General features: G+C 36.8%; 3 protein-coding genes and 2 long non-coding RNA genes across 7 annotated transcripts; 3 read left to right on the forward strand and 2 right to left on the reverse strand.

Moving 5' to 3' along the window:
• Positions 1–952: 952 nt before the first annotated feature.
• On the forward strand, positions 953–2,410 carry LOC114532949. Its single transcript, XM_028554542.1, has 4 exons — positions 953–1,296; positions 1,402–1,493; positions 1,581–1,934; positions 2,119–2,410. Exons 1-4 carry the CDS (start codon positions 1,009–1,011, stop codon positions 2,408–2,410), a joined length of 1,026 nt encoding a protein of 341 aa, XP_028410343.1. The 5' UTR covers positions 953–1,008.
• Positions 2,411–2,538: 128 nt separating this feature from the next.
• On the forward strand, positions 2,539–5,892 carry LOC114534001. The gene is made up of 3 exons (XR_003688107.1): positions 2,539–2,644; positions 2,885–2,991; positions 5,574–5,892. It is a non-coding gene; the product is annotated as an uncharacterized LOC114534001 (long non-coding RNA).
• Positions 5,893–9,223: 3,331 nt separating this feature from the next.
• LOC114538429 (zinc finger C4H2 domain-containing protein-like) lies at positions 9,224–19,935 on the forward strand. Of its 2 annotated transcripts, XM_028559609.1 has the most exons (5): positions 9,224–9,691; positions 15,584–15,866; positions 18,590–18,761; positions 18,916–19,085; positions 19,373–19,935. In XM_028559609.1, exons 2-5 carry the CDS (start codon positions 15,763–15,765, stop codon positions 19,665–19,667), a joined length of 741 nt encoding a protein of 246 aa, XP_028415410.1. In that variant the 5' UTR covers positions 9,224–9,691; positions 15,584–15,762; the 3' UTR covers positions 19,668–19,935. The 2 variants fall into 2 exon arrangements, with proteins under 2 accessions (XP_028415410.1, XP_028415417.1); XM_028559616.1 differs by lacking the exon at positions 15,584–15,866.
• On the reverse strand, positions 11,861–19,531 carry LOC114538455. Of its 2 annotated transcripts, XR_003688740.1 has the most exons (6): positions 19,432–19,531; positions 18,908–18,999; positions 17,183–17,265; positions 12,994–13,603; positions 12,708–12,781; positions 11,861–12,123 (listed from the first exon to the last, which is right to left on the reverse strand). It is a non-coding gene; the product is annotated as an uncharacterized LOC114538455 (long non-coding RNA). The 2 variants fall into 2 exon arrangements; XR_003688739.1 differs by having other exon boundaries at positions 12,708–13,603.
• Positions 19,936–19,989: 54 nt separating the features above from the next.
• LOC114538446 (CAAX prenyl protease 1 homolog) lies at positions 19,990–22,858 on the reverse strand. The gene is given in 9 exon segments (XM_028559625.1): positions 19,990–20,307; positions 20,619–20,762; positions 20,942–21,048; positions 21,166–21,559; positions 21,657–21,809; positions 21,892–22,008; positions 22,078–22,164; positions 22,241–22,387; positions 22,638–22,858. Coding segments are annotated over 9 exon segments (1,485 nt in total). The 5' UTR covers positions 22,749–22,858; the 3' UTR covers positions 19,990–20,082.
• Positions 22,859–22,862: the final 4 nt, after the last annotated feature.

Consider the following 22,862-nt stretch of genomic DNA (forward strand, 5'->3'; position numbering starts at 1 on the left):
TGCCAAAATATTCGCAACTATAGTCCAGTATCGGTTGTGACCCGGAAGTGTTATATTGCAACATTGCAAGCAAAATACCATTGGCATTGAAGTTTCTTGAAACGATACATTTTCTGAGAAAATAGTTGGTCAGATTTCAGGAACAACGACATTAAACTATACGTGAAATCGACTTGAAAACGCACATTTTATAAAAATTAGGATTTCAATCTTTAAAAGCAGAAAAATGTCATCTAATTCTGTACCGTTCGTATTCTATGGCGTTCTTCAAATTGTATTTATCATTATTATTTTTTCAAACTTTATTCTTACCATATCATTCATAATTAGTGAGACTGATGATGCATGTAAAGGAAATAATACAGTGAATGAAACAGGAGACTCAACTGGTCAACTGGTGCTGCCATTAATGGGTGCTAGTTCAATTATGTTAATAGTATCATGTATGGTATTTTATATCCTTATCTTCCAAGCAAGAACGGAAGATCTTGTTGGAAACTTGCATATTTCAAAGTGGCCTTGCTTTCATGGATTTTGACCGGTATTGAATCAATATTGCGATTGATAGGGTTGTTTAATTATCAGGAGAAGGCCTTGGATAACCCAGATGCACCATGGTATCTAACTGTTGGTTATCATATTCTGGTGCTACTGTACACAACTTTTCAGAGTAAGTTTTAAGTTGAATTGTTTTCGCAAGTTAATGGTAGATATTACAATATATATAGTAGATGGTCATTCGGTGATTCGGCAGTCATCACATGAAATAATAATCATATTAGACAAAAACACTTCTCAACGTTTCCACCTGAGGGCCATACTAGTGCTTTGTCTATTTTAGGCAGTTGTTATACCACATTTAGTTATTTGAAGATGCTGCCACGCTGCTCCCTGGTTATATTGGAATATAACCATAATAATCAAATAATTATCTTCTTAATTTCTACAGTTTACTGTCTTCATACTTATGAAAAAAACACCTACCTCAGAAAGGAAGGGTCAGGATGGATGATCACCAGAAAGTCCTTCTTGATCATCATCGTGTTTATGAACTGTTACATGTGGATCTTGAATGTGGCCAACATCAAGACTCTTGTTAATCTAACAAGTAAACACATGGAGAAATTACTGAGTCAATCCGTGGAGAGGATTTTATACACTGTTAACCGAGCATCGACCTTGGCTTACCATGTTGAGTCAATACAATTGTTTTATAAATTTTACCAAGAAGATAACGAATCAATATTTCAACAAGAATACGAGGAGCTGATTGATAATGAAATTGTTGGACGTCAGGTAATTCGTACATTATATACCTGCAAGATATATTTCATTTATCTGGTAGGATTAATTGTGCTTATTTTAATCCTCATACATTGTTTGCATGTGGATTTAATTTAGGTCATCGAAGTAGACTCGAGAAAAGGTCTATGGGGCGGATTTTTTCTTTTTTTCTTGTTAATTTCAATGGCTGGTGGATCCTTTCTTACTAGGTAAAGTAAACAGTCCTCTTAAGGAACTAGTACTTTAAAAAAGGCTTGTTTCATATTTAGCATTTATGTTATCTATCAATTTTACAGGACACATTTGACAGATATCCACTACTTTGCGACAGCTGCAACGATCATCATTCTTCTAACTATATTCTGCATCACATTAAATACCACCTTATCATTTCAAAACAGTGAACAAATGAACAACATGTTTGAGGATATAGCTTACTACATGTCTGGTGAAAAAGTTGGTCATTTGAGAATTTTATTGTTCTACTCTATTTGTGCTGTGAGTTATCATTTTCTTCTTACAATGAAAATCATATTCGATGGTAATAGAGGGGATATATACCAACCTGTGCGCGAGGGCTGCAAAGGTGTTGCTTGTATCAGTTTGACTGTCTTCATGTTTTGGATGAGCCATGAGAACAGAAAGTTGAGGTAAGAAATCTCATTTATTAAACATTGGCATTCACAAAAGCACCATGAACCATTAAAACCAACACAATATGCATAATTATATGCCTACCTGGCAGTTCCTCACTTTGTCTTGCCTTTGCATGGAGGTGTATGGTTAGACCTAACCCAAGTCATTGGTCCAAACGTCCTTTTTTTCATATTTAAGGTGCTGGCGTGATTTGAATGTGATGCTATGGACCGTAATGGCATTGGTGCTCCTGGAACTTATTGAGGAAACGTATCAACATACCCAAGTTCATGACAATTTATTAGAACTGTACGCGTTACCGTTAGCAATTGATTTTAAGATTTACGTCTTAGTTCATTCATACAGCGATGTCGTGCTGGCAAGAACGGAATATCGTCAAGAGCTACGGCTAGCTGCATTAGCGCCTTCGATAAGTCCAATATCTTCTTTAGTTAGCACTCCACCATCAAGCATTCACTATAGTGAATAATTAGTTAGAATAAACAAAATTATATTTTTATTGACAACCGGCTCCAGAATTTGTCCAATAGGATTAGTGATTCGTTGTCACGTGACAGTACGAGGGCGCGCCGTTGCGAGGCATTTTCAAAATTCGTTGTAAGCTCTGGTTTGCTCTTTGAGAACAGAATTACTGTAAAAAGTTTAATAAATTCATTAAATTCAGTTCTTTTTTTAAAACCGGGTAGCCTGACAAAGAAAAGAGGTATGTTCTTGTGTTTTATTGTAAAATACTCCACATTCATGGCCTAAAAGTCATAAAATTTCTGTGTTGAATTTGACTTCGTGTTCGGCCATATTTTGGCCGCGCTCGTCTTGAAAAATTTGCGACGTTGAATCTTCAGCAATGTTTTTTGTTATTCGCAAAGAAATGCTTGGATATGATATTCTGGTTGTGCTTTAGGTCGAAATTGCTTGACAACAGCTGTTCTTTTTGTCGTTTTAGGCTTACAGCAAGCAAAATAAATCGCTTGTCAAGATGATATTCAAGACTGAAAAATTCAAGTGCATTCAAGGAGTTCCAAAAATCATCGCTACCCTGCTCCATAAAAGGTAAAAGTTAGGTGTTTTATTAGTTATATTACATTTCCTTTTCTCGTACTTTATTAGTAAAATATGATGGCATTTTTCTTCCCTGTATTTTCGTAATAGTTTCGTAAATATCATGGATAAATGTACCACATGTAGTGACTGACTAGTGAAGCGACGAAAGTGCTTAGGCATCAAATATTTCTTACAAATTAATTTCTGGCGAAAAAAGTCGCTAATGAATTGTAGAATTGTACAAAATCATGAACATGAATAGTCTTTTATTTCGTGGTTGTATATATTTTGTGTAAAGCCGGGAAAGAAATGATTGAGAGTAGTTTATTTGATACCTTGATTTTATACCAGACCGTCATCCGACTAATTGTTAAATATTCATGTCACAACGCAAGGAATGTTGCTAATTACTTATTATAAAAGCACTTAATTTGTTTGATTAAACAATTTTGATTGAAAATACTTGAATTGAAAAAATGAATTTTTAAAAAATAAAACAAACATTGATTTTGTGTCTTATTGCATTATCAAACATCGGCCCACATCAAGGCTAATTTCCACTCCGGAAAACGAGCATCGGATCGGATCGGAACGAAAGATAATCCGCGCGTGCGCCGTTTGTTGAAATTTTTGGCTTATATTGATCCGAAAGCGTCCGAAACTGGATACTGAAAAAAAGTTCAAATAGTTTTAACTTTTTTTGATCCAATCCGAAATCACTTTATGGATCGGATCAGCTCCGAAAAAATTCCGATCTGATCCGCTGCTCGTTTTCCGGAGTGGAAATTAGCCTTCAGTGTCACTTATTAAACATTAGTTTGCATATATGGCCAACTAAAAATTGGCCAGCGCTGGTAGCGCAGTGCGCAATGAGATAGCTAGGCGTCCATATTTCACCATAGGGTTATGTCTTACCATAGTGCCGGGATATCTAGGCTGTCTTTCTAGACGTTCTGCTGGTTCTTCGTCTCAGTTCCTTGTGCATCAATGTCTTGAACAGTTGTTGACCAACTTCGCTTGGCACTATGATTACGCCACTTTCGCTATCTGAACTCTCTCCCCACGACTTTCCAGTAAATATCTGCTTTACGTGAAAACAATTCCTTGTGATCTGGTGGCAATCATTGTTCTTTTAATGTCCGTAATTAAATTTTTATATGGTTTGTGATCGAACTTTATTGTTAGTTTATTTGGTTTTTTGTTGTCGAACCAAAACTTGATTTCCTATTAAAAAATTAGGATGTTTCGCCCCATGACGTTTGTCAGCATAGGCTTTGGATTTTATTTTGGTCTCGGCGTCTGCTTCATTTATCCGTTTGTTGATCTCTTTCATATCAGTGTTCACCTCTTTGGTGGGGTATCCTCGTGCGAATATTCCGTCCAAAGAGCGCTGTAGCAGGCGGTATAGTTAGTCGTACAGTGTGGTGTTGCGCGACTGATAATTCATGACGAATTTCTGTAATTCTTGCTTCCAGTCTTTGTTTTCAATAACTGCAGTTTGAAGACATTTCTTCAGTGATTTCAGTTGTTACATTGCTGTCCCTCAGCTGCCCGGAATTACCTCCATCATGGAGCCACGAATATCCACAACGGAAACATCTCTTCGATGATTGGAACGTTGCAGCTAGTTTTACTTGAGTTGTTGAAACGTTTTATTTGAACTCGTATCTTGACGATTTTGTCTTTCAGCCTGGACTTTGTGCATATATCGTCTCCACAGTTATCGCAACGAGCTAGGAGAGTTACGAGGAACTTCTTCGATTCCTCAGTTTGTTTTTTTCCCTGTCTCATCACTCTCATGAATCAGTGTTCTCGCATAATTTAACAACTTCGTTAACGAAAGAACACGTGTGCGGAATGAATATCGACCTAGTTTCTTGTTTATTGTTCCCAACTCTATCTGAGCTTTGATCTCTTTATCCTTGTTATCACCAAATTCACAATATTTTGCGATGATCTGCAGTCGCGTGTATGAAAATCGTTACTGAACAGTCTCGTCTGATGCTTCCTTCAAATTTCGAAACTTATATTAATATATCTGAAATGATACATTTGATTCTTCGTCGGTGTAAAATATTTTGTTAAAACTTCGCTGCGGGCTTCCTTATTTGTCGTCTCCTTTAGCTGCTAGTGTTTCAAAGATGTCATGGACTTCCTCGCCAACATAATTTAAAAGCAAAGCACGTTCATAGCGGTCATGCATGCATTAGGTTGATAAATCTCTTTAAGTGTTTCTCCCAACTTGCAGCTAAATTGCTTGGGTCTCGTAGATTAATTTTGGAAGAACTGCATGGCAGTGCTGTGTATGGCCAAATTTGCGTATTTAGAACTTCTGAAAATCGTTAGGTATTTCCCCCCATTCTCGTACCGTCGCAATTATTACACCGCAAAAAGTTGTTCCCCGTTGATGCATGAGAACAGGCCTCAACAATGTTGTGTAAGTAAAGTATATACAGATTATTCAAATTCAACTAAGCAATAATTTTTTGTTACAGTACTTGCAATATTACCTAATAGCTACTTGATAGAAAGTAGTGTAGCCAATCAAGTAGTGACGCATTTTTTGATAAATATACGTTATGTTCTGACAGATTACTCTTCAAATGTGTGCAAGTGACAAGCCGGAGAAAAACTGAAGCGGATCGTCATGATGAGCAACTGTGAAGCATATCAACACAAATCAACCTTGGCAAATGTCGAAAGAAACAAAGAAAGATAAGGGCATTTACAATATTTCATGCAATATGGTTCATTCTATATTTGTCGTTTCGCTTTCCGGCAGAGTATATTTTTTCGGGAGCGTCCATTTCTCTAACTTAAGGACTTCTGTTAACGGCAGCAGCGTTCATTTTTTCGGCAGCGTTCATTTTTTCGGTTGCGTTCATTTTTTCGGCAGCGTTCATTTTTTCGGTAGCGTCCATTTTTTCGGCAGCGTTCATTTTTTCGGCAGCGTTCATTTCTCTAAACTTAAGGTCCCCTGTTAACGGCAGAAGGTATGCTGAAATATGCTACTAGTACTTTCTTGTTTGTTGATATGGCTTTTCATTTCGCTAAATTGCGGCAGCGTTCATTTCTCCAAACGTATAAGTCCCCTGTTAACGGCGGAAGGTATGCTGAAATATGCTACTAGTACTTTCTTGTTTGTTGATATGGCTTTTCGTTTCGCTAAATTGCGACAGCGTTCATTTTTTCGGTAGCGTCCATTTTTTCGGCAGCGTTCATTTTTTCGGCAGCGTTCATTTCTCTAAACTTAAGGTCCCCTGTTAACGGCAGAAGGTATGCTGAAATATGCTACTAGTACTTTCTTGTTTGTTGATATGGCTTTTCGTTTCGCTAAATTGCGGCAGCGTTCATTTCTCCAAACGTATAAGTCCCCTGTTAACGGCGGAAGGTATGCTGAAATATGCTACTAGTACTTTCTTGTTTGTTGATATGGCTTTTCGTTTCGCTAAATTGCGGCAGCGTTCATTTCTCCAAACGTATAAGTCCCTGTTAACGGCGGAAGGTATGCTGAAATATGCTACTAGTACTTTCTTGTTTGTTGATATGGCTTTTCGTTTCGCTAAATTGCGGCAGCGTTCATTTCTCCAAACGTATAAGTCCCCTGTTAACGGCGGAAGGTATGCTGAAATATGCTACTAGTACTTTCTTGTTTGTTGATATGGCTTTTCGTTTCGCTAAATTGCGGCAGCGTTCATTTCTCCAAACGTATAAGTCCCCTGTTAACGGCGGAAGGTATGCTGAAATATGCTACTAGTACTTTCTTGTTTGTTGATATGGCTTTTCGTTTCGCTAAATTGCGGCAGCGTTCATTTCTCCAAACGTATAAGTCCCCTGTTAACGGCGGAAGGTATGCTGAAATATGCTACTAGTACTTTCTTGTTTGTTGATATGGCTTTTCGTTTCGCTAAATTGCGGCAGCGTTCATTTCTCCAAACGTATAAGTCCCCTGTTAACGGCGGAAGGTATGCTGAAATATGCTACTAGTACTTTCTTGTTTGTTGATATGGCTTTTCGTTTCGCTAAATTGCGGCAGCGTTCATTTCTCCAAACGTATAAGTCCCCTGTTAACGGCGGAAGGTATGCTGAAATATGCTACTAGTACTTTCTTGTTTGTTGATATGGCTTTTCGTTTCGCTAAATTGCGGCAGCGTTCATTTCTCCAAACGTATAAGTCCCCTGTTAACGGCGGAAGGTATGCTGAAATATGCTACTAGTACTTTCTTGTTTGTTGATATGGCTTTTCGTTTCGCTAAATTGCGGCAGCGTTCATTTCTCCAAACGTATAAGTCCCCTGTTAACGGCGGAAGGTATGCTGAAATATGCTACTAGTACTTTCTTGTTTGTTGATATGGCTTTTCGTTTCGCTAAATTGCGGCAGCGTTCATTTCTCCAAACGTATAAGTCCCCTGTTAACGGCCGAAGGTATGCTGAAATATGCTACTAGTACTTTCTTGTTTGTTGATATGGCTTTTCGTTTCGCTAAATTGCGGCAGCGTTCATTTCTCCAAACGTATAAGTCCCCTGTTAACGGCGGAAGGTATGCTGAAATATGCTACTAGTACTTTCTTGTTTGTTGATATGGCTTTTCGTTTCGCTAAATTGCGGCAGCGTTCATTTCTCCAAACGTATAAGTCCCCTGTTAACGGCGGAAGGTATGCTGAAATATGCTACTAGTACTTTCTTGTTTGTTGATATGGCTTTTCGTTTCGCTAAATTGCGGCAGCGTTCATTTCTCCAAACGTATAAGTCCCCTGTTAACGGCGGAAGGTATGCTGAAATATGCTACTAGTACTTTCTTGTTTGTTGATATGGCTTTTCGTTTCGCTAAATTGCGGCAGCGTTCATTTCTCCAAACGTATAAGTCCCCTGTTAACGGCGGAAGGTATGCTGAAATATGCTACTAGTACTTTCTTGTTTGTTGATATGGCTTTTCGTTTCGCTAAATTGCGACAGCGTCCATTTTTTCGGCAGCGTTCTTTTTTTTGGCAGCGTCCATTTTTTCGGTAGCGTTCATTTTTTCGGCAGCGTTCATTTTTTCGGTAGCGTCCATTTTTTCGGCAGCGTTCTTTTTTCGGTAGCGTTCATTTTTTCGGTAGCGTCCATTTTTTCGGTAACGTCCATTTTTTCGGCAGCGTTCATTTTTTCGGTAGCGTTCATTTTTTCGGTAGCGTTCATTTTTTTGGTAGCGTCCATTTTTTCGGCAGCGTTCGTTTTTTCGGTAGCGTCCATTTTTTCGGCAGCGTTCTTTTTTCGGCAGCGTTCATTTTTTCGGCAGCGTTCATTTTTTCGGTAGCGTCCATTTTTTCGGCAGCGTTCATTTTTTCGGCAGCGTTCATTTTTTCGGTAGCGTTCATTTTTTCGGTAGCGTCCATTTTTTCGGCAGCGTTCGTTTTTTCGGTAGCGTTCATTTCTCTAAACTTAAGGTCCCCTGTTAACGGCGGAAGGTATGCTGAAATATGCTACTAGTACTTTCTTGTTTGTTGATATGGCTTTTCGTTTCGCTAAATTGCGGCAGCGTTCATTTCTCCAAACGTATAAGTCCCCTGTTAACGGCGGAAGGTATGCTGAAATATGCTACTAGTACTTTCTTGTTTGTTGATATGGCTTTTCGTTTCGCTAAATTGCGGCAGCGTTCATTTCTCCAAACGTATAAGTCCCCTGTTAACGGCGGAAGGTATGCTGAAATATGCTACTAGTACTTTCTTGTTTGTTGATATGGCTTTTCGTTTCGCTAAATTGCGGCAGCGTTCATTTCTCCAAACGTATAAGTCCCCTGTTAACGGCGGAAGGTATGCTGAAATATGCTACTAGTACTTTCTGTTTGTTGATATGGCTTTTCGTTTCGCTAAATTGCGGCAGCGTTCATTTCTCCAAACGTATAAGTCCCCTGTTAACGGCGGAAGGTATGCTGAAATATGCTACTAGTACTTTCTTGTTTGTTGATATGGCTTTTCGTTTCGCTAAATTGCGGCAGCGTTCATTTCTCCAAACGTATAAGTCCCCTGTTAACGGCGGAAGGTATGCTGAAATATGCTACTAGTACTTTCTTGTTTGTTGATATGGCTTTTCGTTTCGCTAAATTGCGGCAGCGTTCATTTCTCCAAACGTATAAGTCCCCTGTTAACGGCGGAAGGTATGCTGAAATATGCTACTAGTACTTTCTTGTTTGTTGATATGGCTTTTCGTTTCGCTAAATTGCGGCAGCGTTCATTTCTCCAAACGTATAAGTCCCCTGTTAACGGCAGAAGGTATGCTGAAATATGCTACTAGTACTTTCTTGTTTGTTGATATGGCTTTTCGTTTCGCTAAATTGCGTCGGAGAGCGTCCATATTTTCGGCAGTGTTCATGAAACACGAAAGTAAAGAATTATATCTCCTGGATAAACAAGCATATAAAAAAGGTCTAGTCATCTGTTGAGAGAATCCGGCATCAGATTGGATTAATATGGTTTATGAGAAACGGGTTTTAATAGCAGTTTAATTCTTATAGTATAATACTTAAATAAATTCACATGATTATTTTGCTAGCGTTTGGGCTCGTCGAGCCTCTTCTGAAGCCAAGGGAAGAACGTAGACGTTACTGCCATAACAACTGCTACTGATGGAGTGGATATTTGATTTACTTGTTTTGTGTTGGACGCTGCTGGCGCAAATATTCTACCAAGTTCTAATCGTTGTCTTTGGTGCGCGTGTAAACTAAAGTGAGGTAAATTTACAGTTATATTTAGTTCTTTTGTTAATTTAGATTTAGTTTGTTACTTACTGTGATTTAGTCTATTTTCGCATTTACAAACCTTAAATTTAGTTTTGTTTATGGAACACTTCAAAACTATTGAAATCGTCTTGGTTAAATTTGCGTGCCGCGCATGTGATCACCGCAATACCGTATTTAGTATAGCTATATTGTTGTTTCGTGTTCTCTAGTTCGAAGCTACTAGGTGACTACGCACCTACCCGCCTATATCTACCCGGCAGTGTGATAACCTACCAAACATTGGCATACAACTTTTGCTAGCACGTCGATCTGATATTGCATATTGCTAATTCTATTCTGTCGAGTTTGAAATATCAGCGCACCATGAATTTACATCTCGCGCGAGTCGCTGACCGCAAATTATCGTTCGGTCCGTGAGAAGTGCATTTACGTACGAATTTGCTACACCGTGTAGGAATTCGAAGAAGAATCTAAATAATTTAATCGACTGTTTCGTGCAAATGCAGTGGCGAAGTCGTATTAAGGGGTTTCCTGCCCAGATATGAATTATCATGTCCCATATGGATGCTGAGATCACGATATGGATCAATTAAGACAATTTCGAAGTATCGCGAAAGGAAAAGAAACCAGGAAAGCTAATAAACGTAATGAGCTAAAGTCGAAACTGAGGCTGTTAAAAATGCTTTGGAGGAACTGCTTGAAGTTTGGAGCCAATTTCAATTAGCACACCATAACTATCATAGTTTAATTAGAGATGAACAAGCGATTCAAGAGTCGAAAGTGCACGCTGATTTCGTAGAACTATTTTCCGTCTTCGAAAACGGGTTAATCTGTGGCTCGAGTAACCTATCGATCAATCCCAATCAAATGAACCAATTGAACCCGATAGACAAATCCAAACATATATTGAATGGACGAATGAATGACTTTATTTCAAAAGGGTGGAACAATTTACAGCCAGGGGCTGACAAACTTGTGGCCCTCAGAATAGAGTATTAAAATCAAGTATATACAATAAAATATATGAAATACAGATAATACAATAAGCAATCTATTTTAAGACTGTCGCCTGTCTTCTAAAAGCTCACTCACACTCAAACTCATTGAGTGGAAGATCTTAATCTTCTCATAACGTTTCAATGGCGGTATTTCTAGCCGAATAGTGGCTTGAATTTCAGTGATTTACCTTATATTTTTCCATCTATTGAGAGAAAACTTTCTCATTGACCAGCATTAACAGAATTTATATGTCACACACTCAATAAGTGTGAGTGTGCTTTTAGAATACAGGCGTATATGAGCATGTAATAAAATTACTAGAATTAAGAAAGATTAAAATGATCCAGATCATTATACTGTTGTAATAAAAATACGATAGCTTTTTTTAAAAGTTTTGATATTAGAGCTATATCTAATAGTCACGGGAGTACTGTTCCATCATTTTATTGCTGACACAGCAAATGATTTACTATCCTCCTTTTTCCGATTGTACTTTGGACAGACGAATGTTATTTCGCCGTATATCGAGTTACACTGCATGTGATATGTCGCTCATTCTTGAAAATTAATTGGTAAGATAATCCATGCATGATTTGAAAAACCACGCAGCCTGTGTTAAGTTTTAAGTTTTGATATTTGAGTTCTTTTTCACATCAACTCTCGTCTATTCTGCATACACACCATAGACCACACCGATTGCGTACATCGTGGGAGTCTGGTGACAATACTGCGCAAAGTTGTCAAAATCTTCGTTCCACGCACAGCGACTTACACTGCGCATGCTCTGTCCAGTCATCTGACCCATAAGCACGTGACATACAATCTTATAGCGCGGGAAAACCAGCCTTTTCACTCGTTCTTTAATAACATCAGCTAGAACTGGGGAAGTCTCTTGACAAAATTCTGCGCTATAGGTACAGTCTTGTAAACGTTCTTCAAAAACGTCTTTTATTGCCTTACGCACTTTCATTTCCTAGAAATGTTAGAAATGACGTGCGTAAATCACGTTGGTAACATGAAGGTGACCAGTATAAACAAGTTAATTACCTGAAATTTCCTGTTTGGCCTGGTTGTGAACCTGAAATGATCGCTCATATTTAACCGACTTAGAACATCGGTTCTAACTGTGCTTGGATCGGTCATTGTCGTGTCAGGCCGTCGATCGTCGTCGTCAGGTGACGTAGCATGGCTCATATAAAACTCGCCTGAGTCCTCACACGTATTTTGCTTGCGTATTTGACTTCGGTTGAGCAAGGCGCGGGTCATGGTTATAGTCGAAACAAGATTTTGAAATTTCAGCAATGGCGTTGTGACGCCTCTTTTTTTATTTTGAATTTTTGAACCAGTCTTATTATTGTTGTTCTCTTTCTCTTTGATGACTGAGAGCCGGGAAAAGCCTGCCTTTCGCTGCATGATTGTAGATTCTGAAACATAGAAATATGGTTAAATGAGTCCTGGTTACGTTTCATAATGAATAACAAAAGAGTGTCTATTGTTGTTCAACTCTTGTGTTATGACAACGAAGATGAAAAAGGTAACTATGTCGCTTAAATGAAATGTTTAAAGGAATTTCACTGGCAAGAACTTCAAAGCAAATGAAAAGCATGCTCATTTTGATGCATGGTAAAAAAAATTGTCTTCACCTCCCTTCCACCAATTCCCAAAGCTTACTAAGGTCATAATGAAAATATTAAAGGTTTAATCTATAATCTATATTACTAAATTTGACTGTTCTTCCAGGCCTATACGATGTTTATAGACTTTAAGGAACACTGAGTATATACATCAAGAAAGAACTTTGAACTATGAACCATACAGCTTATAAACGCAGTTAATTTGGCGGTTACTCCTGAAGTAAAATATTCATCATGATCATGATATTTGCAAATTAAATAATGGTTCACAACTGCAATATCACCGGAGCAACGCCTCCCGTTATTTCTAAAGTGATAAATCATTTCGTTTCAAACCTTGTTTAGGAAAGTTAAAGCAAAATATATCACCCTACCTGAGAGTCTTTCCTTCTTAATGCTCCTCAAAGTTTTCCAGTTTTATTTCATTGGATTAAGTTGTTTGTCACAGCTGAAAATGAGAATTTTGTGAACATTAATTAGTTCAGATTTAAGAGTTGTTAAGGTAACAGATTATAAGATTACTTTATTTGGACTAGTGGACCAATGGGCTGAATGCGCTATCAAAAGTATATAACTATGTTTGACGTTAGATGTATATTTGAGACAAGATGTAATGATTTAATAAGGAAATAGTTAGGAATAAAATATTGTACAATATACCTGAGCGAACCCTTAATCTTTTCCTAGTTCGTTTAACTTGCTTTCATGATCGGAGCGTGAAAAAAACCACGGGGTCAAATTCATAATTTTAGTTGGTGAAAACTTATCTATATTTATAGTTTCGGGAGGCTTTTTTTCCACCATTCACGTAGGTCAGCCTTCATCAAATGATTATTGTCTTCGAGTTCGACTTTGAATATCGTTAGCAAAGAAGTTTGCATCGCAATTATTCAAGCGAGTTCAAGTATAGCTATCCCAACAATGTGAAAAAGCAAAAAAAAACCACAGGGATTATGCGTTTCCCAAGTAGCGCATTTTACAAACCAAACGGATAAAATTACATGCACAAATACACTGTGAACTAGTCCATGCTGGTTAACAAACCACCTTAGCACGATGCATGATTGGATGTAACTCTATATAGTCAAAGCTCAGTGCTACACAATCTCAGCGCCATCAGATGAGGTTTGCTTTCAAATAACCTAGAGCGAGGAAGACCAGAAAACGAACTACGACCCACAACCAAGAGATGCGGAACACCTGTCCCCCGAGTAGTATTTTCGTCACAAGGTCTGGTTATGGAATGTTGTGTCAAGAAGTCTTCAAGAATCTGTCAGTAATAAATACCAAGGTTTACATAACTCAGCGTTATATGTTTTAGTTTCTTTCAAACTATTTCACCTTTTTCCTTAAAACAGGAATTACATCTAGGGGTAATTTGAACTGCATGCATGCATATGCATAAAGACAAAACACAATGTAAACTAGAGCCTTAGTAGGGGTTAACTTCAAACTTTCCCTTTTATGGAACAAAGCAATTCAGAAAACGTGGATAGGCTATAAACACATGTGTCGGACCATTCAAAAAAGCAGCAGATTAAGAACTTGTTCTCATGACGACGAAATATAAGCGAGAAAATCGTACAGCATATGTAATAACCGTAAATCAAAAACCCGCTTTGTTTGACAGAAAACCGTCATAACAAATGAGTTGAATTGATTAAACAGACAAAAATTAAAGTGGAGAATTTAATTGAATTTACAAGAGTGTATATAAAAGACGTTCCTCTCTCACAGAGGACTGACAAAATTCCTATATTTAGGTAAACAAAATTTAAACATAAGAATAATTCATAAGAATAAGAAACATCGAAAAACGATGAATCAAGTCGAAAGCAATATCATCTATCTTTTGCGTGGTAATGCCAATGACCGTAATGCGTGGCATAGCAAGTTTTGCGTATATTTTAAAAAGCATAAATACGTCTTAGATATGCTAGAGCGCAATTTTATTTCTTTAATCAATATATGCAATGACAATGTCTGTTTTTTATGCACTTGAAAGTCCAATATCTTTTTGCATATATTTCTGTCAAGCAAGATATCCTACGAAAACCTAATTCACATATTCATTATGGCAGAATGCATCATGTCTGCATGTTCAACACGAGACTTCATACAGCTTACCTCATGCTGAAATGATAATTATAAAATTTTGTTAAAAACAACAATTCTGCATGGGACTGGCTCTCTGTTGAAAAGAATAATCTACTATAGATAGTTGGAGTTTTTGGCTCATAAAGAATGCTTTATAAAAATTTTTCAATATTTTTTTTTGTCTCCCAATCTTTGAATTTATGTTGCAATTTAACTTTTAAAACAAAAGCTTCATTTGCATGTACAGATTTTACTAAGGCTTTAGTCTAGTCAAGCTAAGAGTCTGTATTAAAACGGCAATTATGAAATATCTAACTTATACTTTGAGTAAACGCGGCTTGTGTCGTGTAGCTTTTCGGTTTAATGCTAACAGCAACCTTGATGTTTTAATATACAGTGTCATATAACAAGCTTCATTGGTAGAACGCTGTATCTGAAATATTAACATTGGATGCATGGCATAAATTTCGTGCATGATATAAGCAGTTAGAGAGACATAGAGCTTAGTTCAAAAAAAATAGTTGGGATTATTGAGTCTTTAATATCGATCGCGACTTTATATTCACAAAAAAGGGCGCTCAACATATTTTTGATACACATACAGTAAGGTGTTTACCAAACATACAATAGTCTATATATACCCGCCAACCTTTTCTTTAATTCAATTTCAAAGTTTAAATTCTAAATATAAAGTGTATAGTGACAAGAGCAGGAAGAATTTCATTTAGACAAATATTAATATTTGATGAATTAAGTGTTGCATTTTACGGAGCAATAATATGCTAAGATATATATGACAGCACGCAATTTTCATAAATTTCATAATTTTCAAATCACTGTTGATATTGCTTGCTTTAATACAAAACTCGAAAGTGGATAAGTGGAGAGTATTTTGTTTAAACTCTTATTGTCTTTAATGAAATTTGACAAGACTGCAGGCGATTGGAGAAAATAGCACATAAATTATTCAAAAATAATTTGCTGTCTCAAAGGGACAGTTCAATATACACACTATATCACAAATGAATTACAACTACAGTACACCTCTCAGACATTAGAACTTCTCATCTCGAGCTTATTCACAGGCCTACTGAGAAATCCTAGTTGGATTTCGCCTTGAATTAGGAAGTTATTTTAATGTTTTTTTCAAAAGCGAGTTCCAGTTATTAACGCAATGTTGTCATGGTTAAGAGCGCAGGTGTACAACAGCTGACATTAACAAGTTTGAAGCGTACTCTCTCGTGATTGGCTGGACACTAACAATGCATATTGACTAGTACAAAAAAGCTGAAATGAAGCAAATGTTTCAAGTCTCATACAAAAGAAGACAAGATGGCAGTCGCAACAACAAGTACTAATATTGAGATCCACACTTCCACGCATCAAAATGAAGACGAGGATACCGCAACAAAACTGGAAACGGTGAAAGAAATCAAGTACGTTAACTACCTTCATCTGTTATTTCATTCATTCACTCAGTCACGGCTCCCTAATTCTGACATATGCGTTGAGACTAAATTAGCCACGGTGTATATACTATAGTCCTGTCCTTTGACTTTGAAAAATGACCCTCAGTGAACTTCTAAGATAATATAAACTACATGAAACTTTCCAACGAAGAGTATACAACGAGTACTAAAACAGCTTCCAATAGCGGCTTTGATGGCACGATTTTGCCAATTATCCTAACGTCTAAAGTTAGCAAACAAAATATACTAGCAATGTTGTTCATAACGCTGCCTCGTAGTAACGCAAGCGATACGCTAAGCGATGAGATACCGTTAACTATATCATCAATAAAACTCAACTATTCAATTCGCTCATTTAAAAAATTATAAAATACAAAAAAATATCAAATACGAAAATACACGAACGTCTTCAGAATATAACATCAAACATACAAATGCATATAATGTTTGATTACATTTTTTTTCAGAGGAGAAAAAATCAATAATATCGGGACACTGATTACGTTTTATATATGACATTGAGTCGTATAATGTTGAATTTCCGCATGTTCTACTGAGGTTGTTTTCAGTACTGAGATTAAATACTCGAGTTTGAAATTGATATATTCATACGTCTGTGAATATTTCTAATCACACATGCAGAAAGGACAAGCCAATGCAAGCACTTCCTTTACATAATCTTAAAATCATCCAGTTCCTAGAAGGGCGTGCGGAGTGGAAGATCGATTCTTGTGCGCGTAACAAATGTTTCAATTTTTGTAATTTGTAACATGCAGTCGTTCTAATATAGTGTTTTGTTCGATGTTTTCCGCAGAGAGAAATGAACAGAAAATGAGTTGAATAAATCAATATACTGTACTCTATGGATTTGCGAGACTCCCACTGTGTCTTAACTACCCAACGCTTGCGCTCTTGGCCAGAAAATTAAATAACTCGCGCCGGTTTTCTTCATCGTTGATCTATAGGAAGGTTCTCATTCGTCTCTTATACGTGCTATGTTTGAAAGGATTGTTTGACCCCGCAATAAGAGTTGCCTTGTTTCAAAGTCTCATCAGGCTTAATTCTAACCTATTTTCACGTAACAAAGAAGCGAAAACGCAAACAATAGCTCCTTGAAATAGCAACATTGCATTAAGACGTTCGTGAAAATACCGCAGCGAAACCGCCGGCGAATGAACAAGAGCGCGTATATATAGTCAAACTCGAGTTACCTAGTTTAAATACGGCCGGTTGATAATCATTTTCATTTTACAATATATTTAAAAATAATCAAAATTTCCTACCGTAGAAGAGCCCGTAGACTTGTGATATATGCGTGGAGTATCATGACTTTGACCTCTCTCTTCTCAACAAAGACATATAGACTCTAAACAAGAAACATAAACTATGAGGCAAATTAATCGTATACTAAAATTCTTAGTTATTTTTCCACTGAGGACTTATTTTATAGGATGAATATAAGTTTTGAATCCTAGCGGTCGTGTAAATGAATTTAGGTTTAGGGAAATATGGAGTTCAAATTAAAGCAATCTAAGATAAAACATGATATTGCGACTAACATTGGACGCAATCTACATAGATTATATTACTTCAAGTGTATTCCTAATACTATAGTACTATATTAAAATTTTCTCAACACAATATGCACTAATCTTTTTCATGCGTGTAAAAGTTTTTCATTTGCTTCAAATAACCCAGGTAACCGCAATACCCACGCAAAATATGTTGTCACTTAATGAGACAGACAAAAAGATCACACGTGCTGTGTAAAGTTAAATACATAATATGGCTTATTGTTTCCAATATTCGAGGCTTTCAAAACAGGGATTATGTGATACTGTTTAACCTAAGTCCTGGGTTTGTTTAAGATTATAACTCCACATGCATCGGTTTTGCAAAGCAGAGATGACTCATGTCATTACATTAGGCGCCGCAGAACAGCAGATGGCATATATGCTACTTCGGAAAATGTTGACACATATTGGCACAAGTAAATTAAACTATATCTCTCCACTTTATTCCTTTGCTTCAGAATATGAGACAACGATATATAATGAAAATAATAATTAACATTATTTTCTCTCTTTGATGACTGATTGATGGCCATCTGTCGAAAGATCAAGGCTACGTGATCAGGCCAAAAGATTGTAGTATCTAGAAATTGCTTTCTTCAAATCTTCCTGTTTTCAGCTATGATCATGCATTAGCTCGTAGTTGTGAAAAAAAAATATACAGCTTTTAAGTCGCGTCTCATGCACGAGTGTCTTCCTATTGTATAAATCATTTCAAATCATCAGTAAACACATCTTTGTTCAAGCCATTAACTACCAATGTGCCCAGAACCGCCCACCGTTGTTCTCTGGGCTAATACCAGACAATTTTATTCGTCATGCACTAGAAGAATACAATACTGGCTTCAGACCAGACCAACAACAAAAATTAAAGGGAGAGGAAGGGGCGGAAGCAAGTTCAAGTGTAGTTTATAGTTCAAGTTCAAGCAGCGAAAGCAAGTTCAAGTGTAGTTTATACATGCACGAAGAATTCAGTTTAAATCATTCAGGATTTCGGAATTGTACGGCATATTAACAAGAAGATATCCATCGTTCTTTCTTTACTGATGTGTATAGTCAGTATAGACTAGGAAAGACTCGATCAGAGTTGAGACAATTTTATTGTCATCTTTCATGCAGGGTGAAAATGGATGAATTGGATCGACTTCAAAACATTTTAATGCAGGAATGGGAGACAACAGAACGGGAGGATAAATGTTTGAGAGAATATCAGACTGAAATGGAACAATTGTTGCAAGAAAAGATGTCTCATGTGGAAGAATTGAGACTTATCCACGCAGATATAAACATGGTGGGTTAATTTATTTGCACAAGAACCAGTCATCGTTTACGTAACTATGCATCTACAGCAGCGATCGTTTTCATTCAAAAAAAATGTATAAATTTATAAAATACCAGGAGGTCAAAATTCGTGGTAAAGTAATCCAAACTACTTACTTTCTTAGATGGAGACAACCATCAAACAATCACAAACATCACGAGATCGTTGTCTGGAGAATGTTCGTCGTCTTCACGCAGACTACACACCACTAAAAGAAGAAATTGACAGGATGAGAGACTCATTGGGACTGGACAAACTGCCTGGATTACCCGATGAAGACAAACTGAAGAAAGAGTAAGCCATTTCTAGTTTTTACACTCTAGAATACACAATCTATCTAGGAGTCAAAAATCCCGTTTGAAGGCCTTAAGAATAAAATATCGATAAATTTTCTTGCACATTTCTGGAAGTTAATCCAGTAATCAACCTCCCTGATTTTATACTGGCGCTATCCAGCGGACACTTTTGGAAAAGAAGTTTGAAAATGACATGCATTATCATATTTCCGCGCAACAATACAAGCAACCACAAAATTAGGAGATTATTAAAAAGCTTTTAAATCATTATCCACTTCTCTTTAGTTACTTGAATAACAACAGGGGAATACCAACATGGCTCCCTTCTCCCCCAGACCTCTTACCTCACTCGGTCGCTTCACAAATCATGGCCGCCACAGCAGCAGCCAATCAGCTTGTTAGTAAACCCCACAATCCACTGGAAGCTCGGCCATTCAGACAACAGCCTCCACCAATGAAATCATGCCTCTCATGTCATCAGCAAATACACAGAAATGCTCCAATTTGTCCACTTTGCAAGGCCAAAAGTCGCTCGAGACATCCGAAGAAAAATAAAAGAAAATTAGAGGAAACAAATTGAATAAACTGACTGTATATTGTGTAAAATTAGTGTTGTAGAAAATAATGAAATATAATTGATTGAAATATGTACTGAAAGTTAGAGAATACGCTCTGAAACAAGGTTTAAATATTTTATACAATAAATTCGGATTAAAACAAAGTTAGTAAAATAAATTTAAAAAGAACTTACTTTGTAGGGGTCCACAGTTTGATCATGGAGTATTTCTGCCGTCAGGTTTCATTTGAAAGTTTCCATGATTTCGCAGACAGTCACGGACAAAAACACGACTTCGCTTTTTTCATTCCGCCATAAATGTAGTTAATTAAAACTCAAATTTAATGAAACATCTTTAATATGAAAAGAGATATGACATTAAAAACGACGTTTGACTTGAAAAGTCTAAAACAGCTTCTTTTTGCAAGAAATCTTCTCTTCAATTCTCTTTCTTGCTTCTCAAAGCGCGGATTCTTTCAACAATGGGAGGATGAGAGTAATGATAAGTAGAATAGAGTTTGTCTGCGACTGGAAATCCAAGGTTGTCTTTGTGTAGTTTGATCAAAGCTGATTCAAGCGGATAGCTATAGCCAAGATCTTTACCAAACTTATCAGCTTGAAATTCAAAACGACGGCTGAGCATGGTCATGAGAAAACCCAGTAACTAGACGAAAGATAAGCATTAAGAAGAAAATTTGCGTTAGGTTACAATACATAAGACTTTCATAACCAACTCTTAAGTCTACGATATTCCTGGTTTATTTTAAAGCAAACTAAAATAAATTATCATTTATTGACAATCATTTATGTATCGTACATTATCAAGTTGAATCCTACTTTAGTTTCTTCTCTGTCTCAAAGGTATAATTCCAGTCTCTGAGTAATAGGTTTACTGCAGTTTACGAGTACTGTAAACCGCGGACTGGATATTTGGACACCAGTTAGTTTGTCTCACGCAGAAACAAAGATATTTACCTCGTTATAAGGCGAGAATATGAACTGAAACACAATCAACAAGCCAATCAATGTTGGCTGACTTGATGTAAAACCAAAACTGGTGTACAAAAAATTCCAATGAACGAGAAAACCAAACACCATAAAACAGAAAAATGTGTTGAACTAAAGAAAATAAAAAACAACGAATGAAAAACAATGAATGCAATCCGTTCACGTATTCCTAAGAAATTTTATTAAATATTGTAATAACTGCTGGCTGAATAGTCAACAGAAATGTAGCTCTATTTACTGTTTCAAAAGGTTTATAAACAAGGGTGGTTTTGAGAAGCAAGGTTACTTACTTGGCTGATAATCAAATTCTTGACAGTGTGGTTTAGTTTCCAATGTCCCATTTCATGCGATAAGACAGCCAAGACCTCCTCATTTGTACAAGTCTACTTCTCGTTCTCTGTTGTAAAAAAAAATATAAAAGCATAAATCACTGTGGAGTCATAGACAAACCACAAGAAACCTGCAAAAGATGTTGCTACTAATTAAACATTTTGACTTCCAAGACACAACCAACTCACCTCATCCTCTTTCACATCTTCACCAGTTACAGGTTGCTCTCCATTATCCAAACTGGCCTCAACATTATGTTCCTCATTACCTGGCTCAATCCCATTCTCATCCTTGCTTTGCTCTTCATTATCCCCTTTTGTTCCCTCTTCCTTCTTTGCCATCACATCCTCGGACAACAAGGTATCAAATAAAACAATCTTCTTATTCTTGTAAAAACCATAGAAGTAAGCATTGCTATGTGAAGAACGTTTGGAACCTTCAACCACCAACAGCTTCGTTAATGGAAAATCAATACGCTTTGCAAGCATCTCAATGGCTGTCCTGAGATCTCCTTCAGGCACCGGAGTGAACTTGTCAAACAATGGAGCAATGTAATCCATGTAGATTGTCAAAAGAAACTAAATTGTAGAAATACTATGAGTATCAATAAATGGTTAACCAATAAAAACAAGACATTGATATATTTCATGATTAATCAGAAAGTGGTAAACTTACCAATGAGATGACAAGAGTAAAGACCCAGCAGTAGACGAAGAAATAATCACCTCCCCACTTTATAATGTATATCAAACCAGCCATGATTGGAAGACCAATTACCATACTCACCAGAAACTTCTTTATTGTATCTTTCACAAAGAAGCCAAATGTCTGAAAAAAAAGACAGAAACTCAATTTGGTTGATTAAAAAAGGTTGATGAGTCCCATAATTTTTTATAGTATAGTTCACTACCTGCTTGTTAAAACCATGACGTTCTTCAATAACAAATGTGCTATAAATGGTCCAAGGTAGTCCAGTTATTAAACTATATATGGACCCAAGCAGTATGAATATTAGAGACTGGGATATCTAGAATGATAGAAATAAATCATTATTTTCATCTGTAAGATATTCAAGCATACTGTGGAATGAAGTTACCTCATAGCTCTCATTATATCCAATACGAATCAGGGCCTTGCCAGCCAGCCACCATAACAATGGAATACCTCCAAGAATCAGCACCAACTAATAAAAATAATGAAATGAGGTTGGATTATCAAGTAGGTTAGTTGACCAACAGATTGGTAATGTTGTCACTCACTGTTGTCTCAATCTGGGAATATAAGGAACTCCAAAAACCAAAGTTTTTTGAATCCAACTGATACAATCTTGACTTCTCAAATGTTTCCTTATCAAGAACATGCCGTAGCTCTATTGGTATTTCATCTGTGGTCTTTAGAACGTTGCACTAGAAAACGTGTTGCTTAATTTAAGAATACTTCACAAGCAATCGGGAAAGTGGGAACATCCAAAAAGGAATATTTCATGTGGTCTATAATTTATTTATTATATAGAGACAACATCTATTATACAGTTTATTCCCATTAGGGGGAAAAAGTGAAACCTAAGATTTGGTAAAACTAAGATTTGAGAATTCAAAACTAAATTTATTTGCCTTTAGTTTATACTAATTTCACAGCTAAGATGTAGTTTTATACCTGTCGTTTTAATAGATACGTTTCCCACAAATATACCAGCCAGAGAAAAGCCAAAGTGCCCAAAACTAAATAAGAATCGTATATAACAATTGTTGCACCCTGATCCGCCATATTGAATTTGACCGCGTAAGGCTTGAGGCGGGTACCTGAACTAGAGTGACAAGACTTAGTGTTATCTGCAGACAAAAAATATTGATTAATAACTAAATCCGTTTTTGCGTTTTC

The sequence above is a fragment of the Dendronephthya gigantea genome, unplaced genomic scaffold, assembly GCF_004324835.1.
Source record: "Dendronephthya gigantea isolate DGI-Jeju-01 unplaced genomic scaffold, DenGig_1.0 000002F, whole genome shotgun sequence".
NCBI classification, from domain to species: Eukaryota; Metazoa; Cnidaria; class Anthozoa; order Malacalcyonacea; family Nephtheidae; genus Dendronephthya; species Dendronephthya gigantea.

Coding starts and splice junctions, on each gene's coding strand:
- LOC114538429 (XM_028559609.1), top strand. CDS start 15,763: ATGGCAGTCGCAACAACAAGTACTAATATTGAGATCCACACTTCCACG. Junction 15,867..18,589: donor GAAACGGTGAAAGAAATCAA/GTACGTTAACTA, acceptor TCTTTCATGCAG/GGTGAAAATGGATGAATTGG. Junction 19,086..19,372: donor GAAGACAAACTGAAGAAAGA/GTAAGCCATTTC, acceptor ACTTCTCTTTAG/TTACTTGAATAACAACAGGG.
- LOC114532949 (XM_028554542.1), top strand. CDS start 1,009: ATGATCACCAGAAAGTCCTTCTTGATCATCATCGTGTTTATGAACTGT. Junction 1,297..1,401: donor ATGAAATTGTTGGACGTCAG/GTAATTCGTACA, acceptor GATTTAATTTAG/GTCATCGAAGTAGACTCGAG. Junction 1,935..2,118: donor CATGAGAACAGAAAGTTGAG/GTAAGAAATCTC, acceptor TTCATATTTAAG/GTGCTGGCGTGATTTGAATG.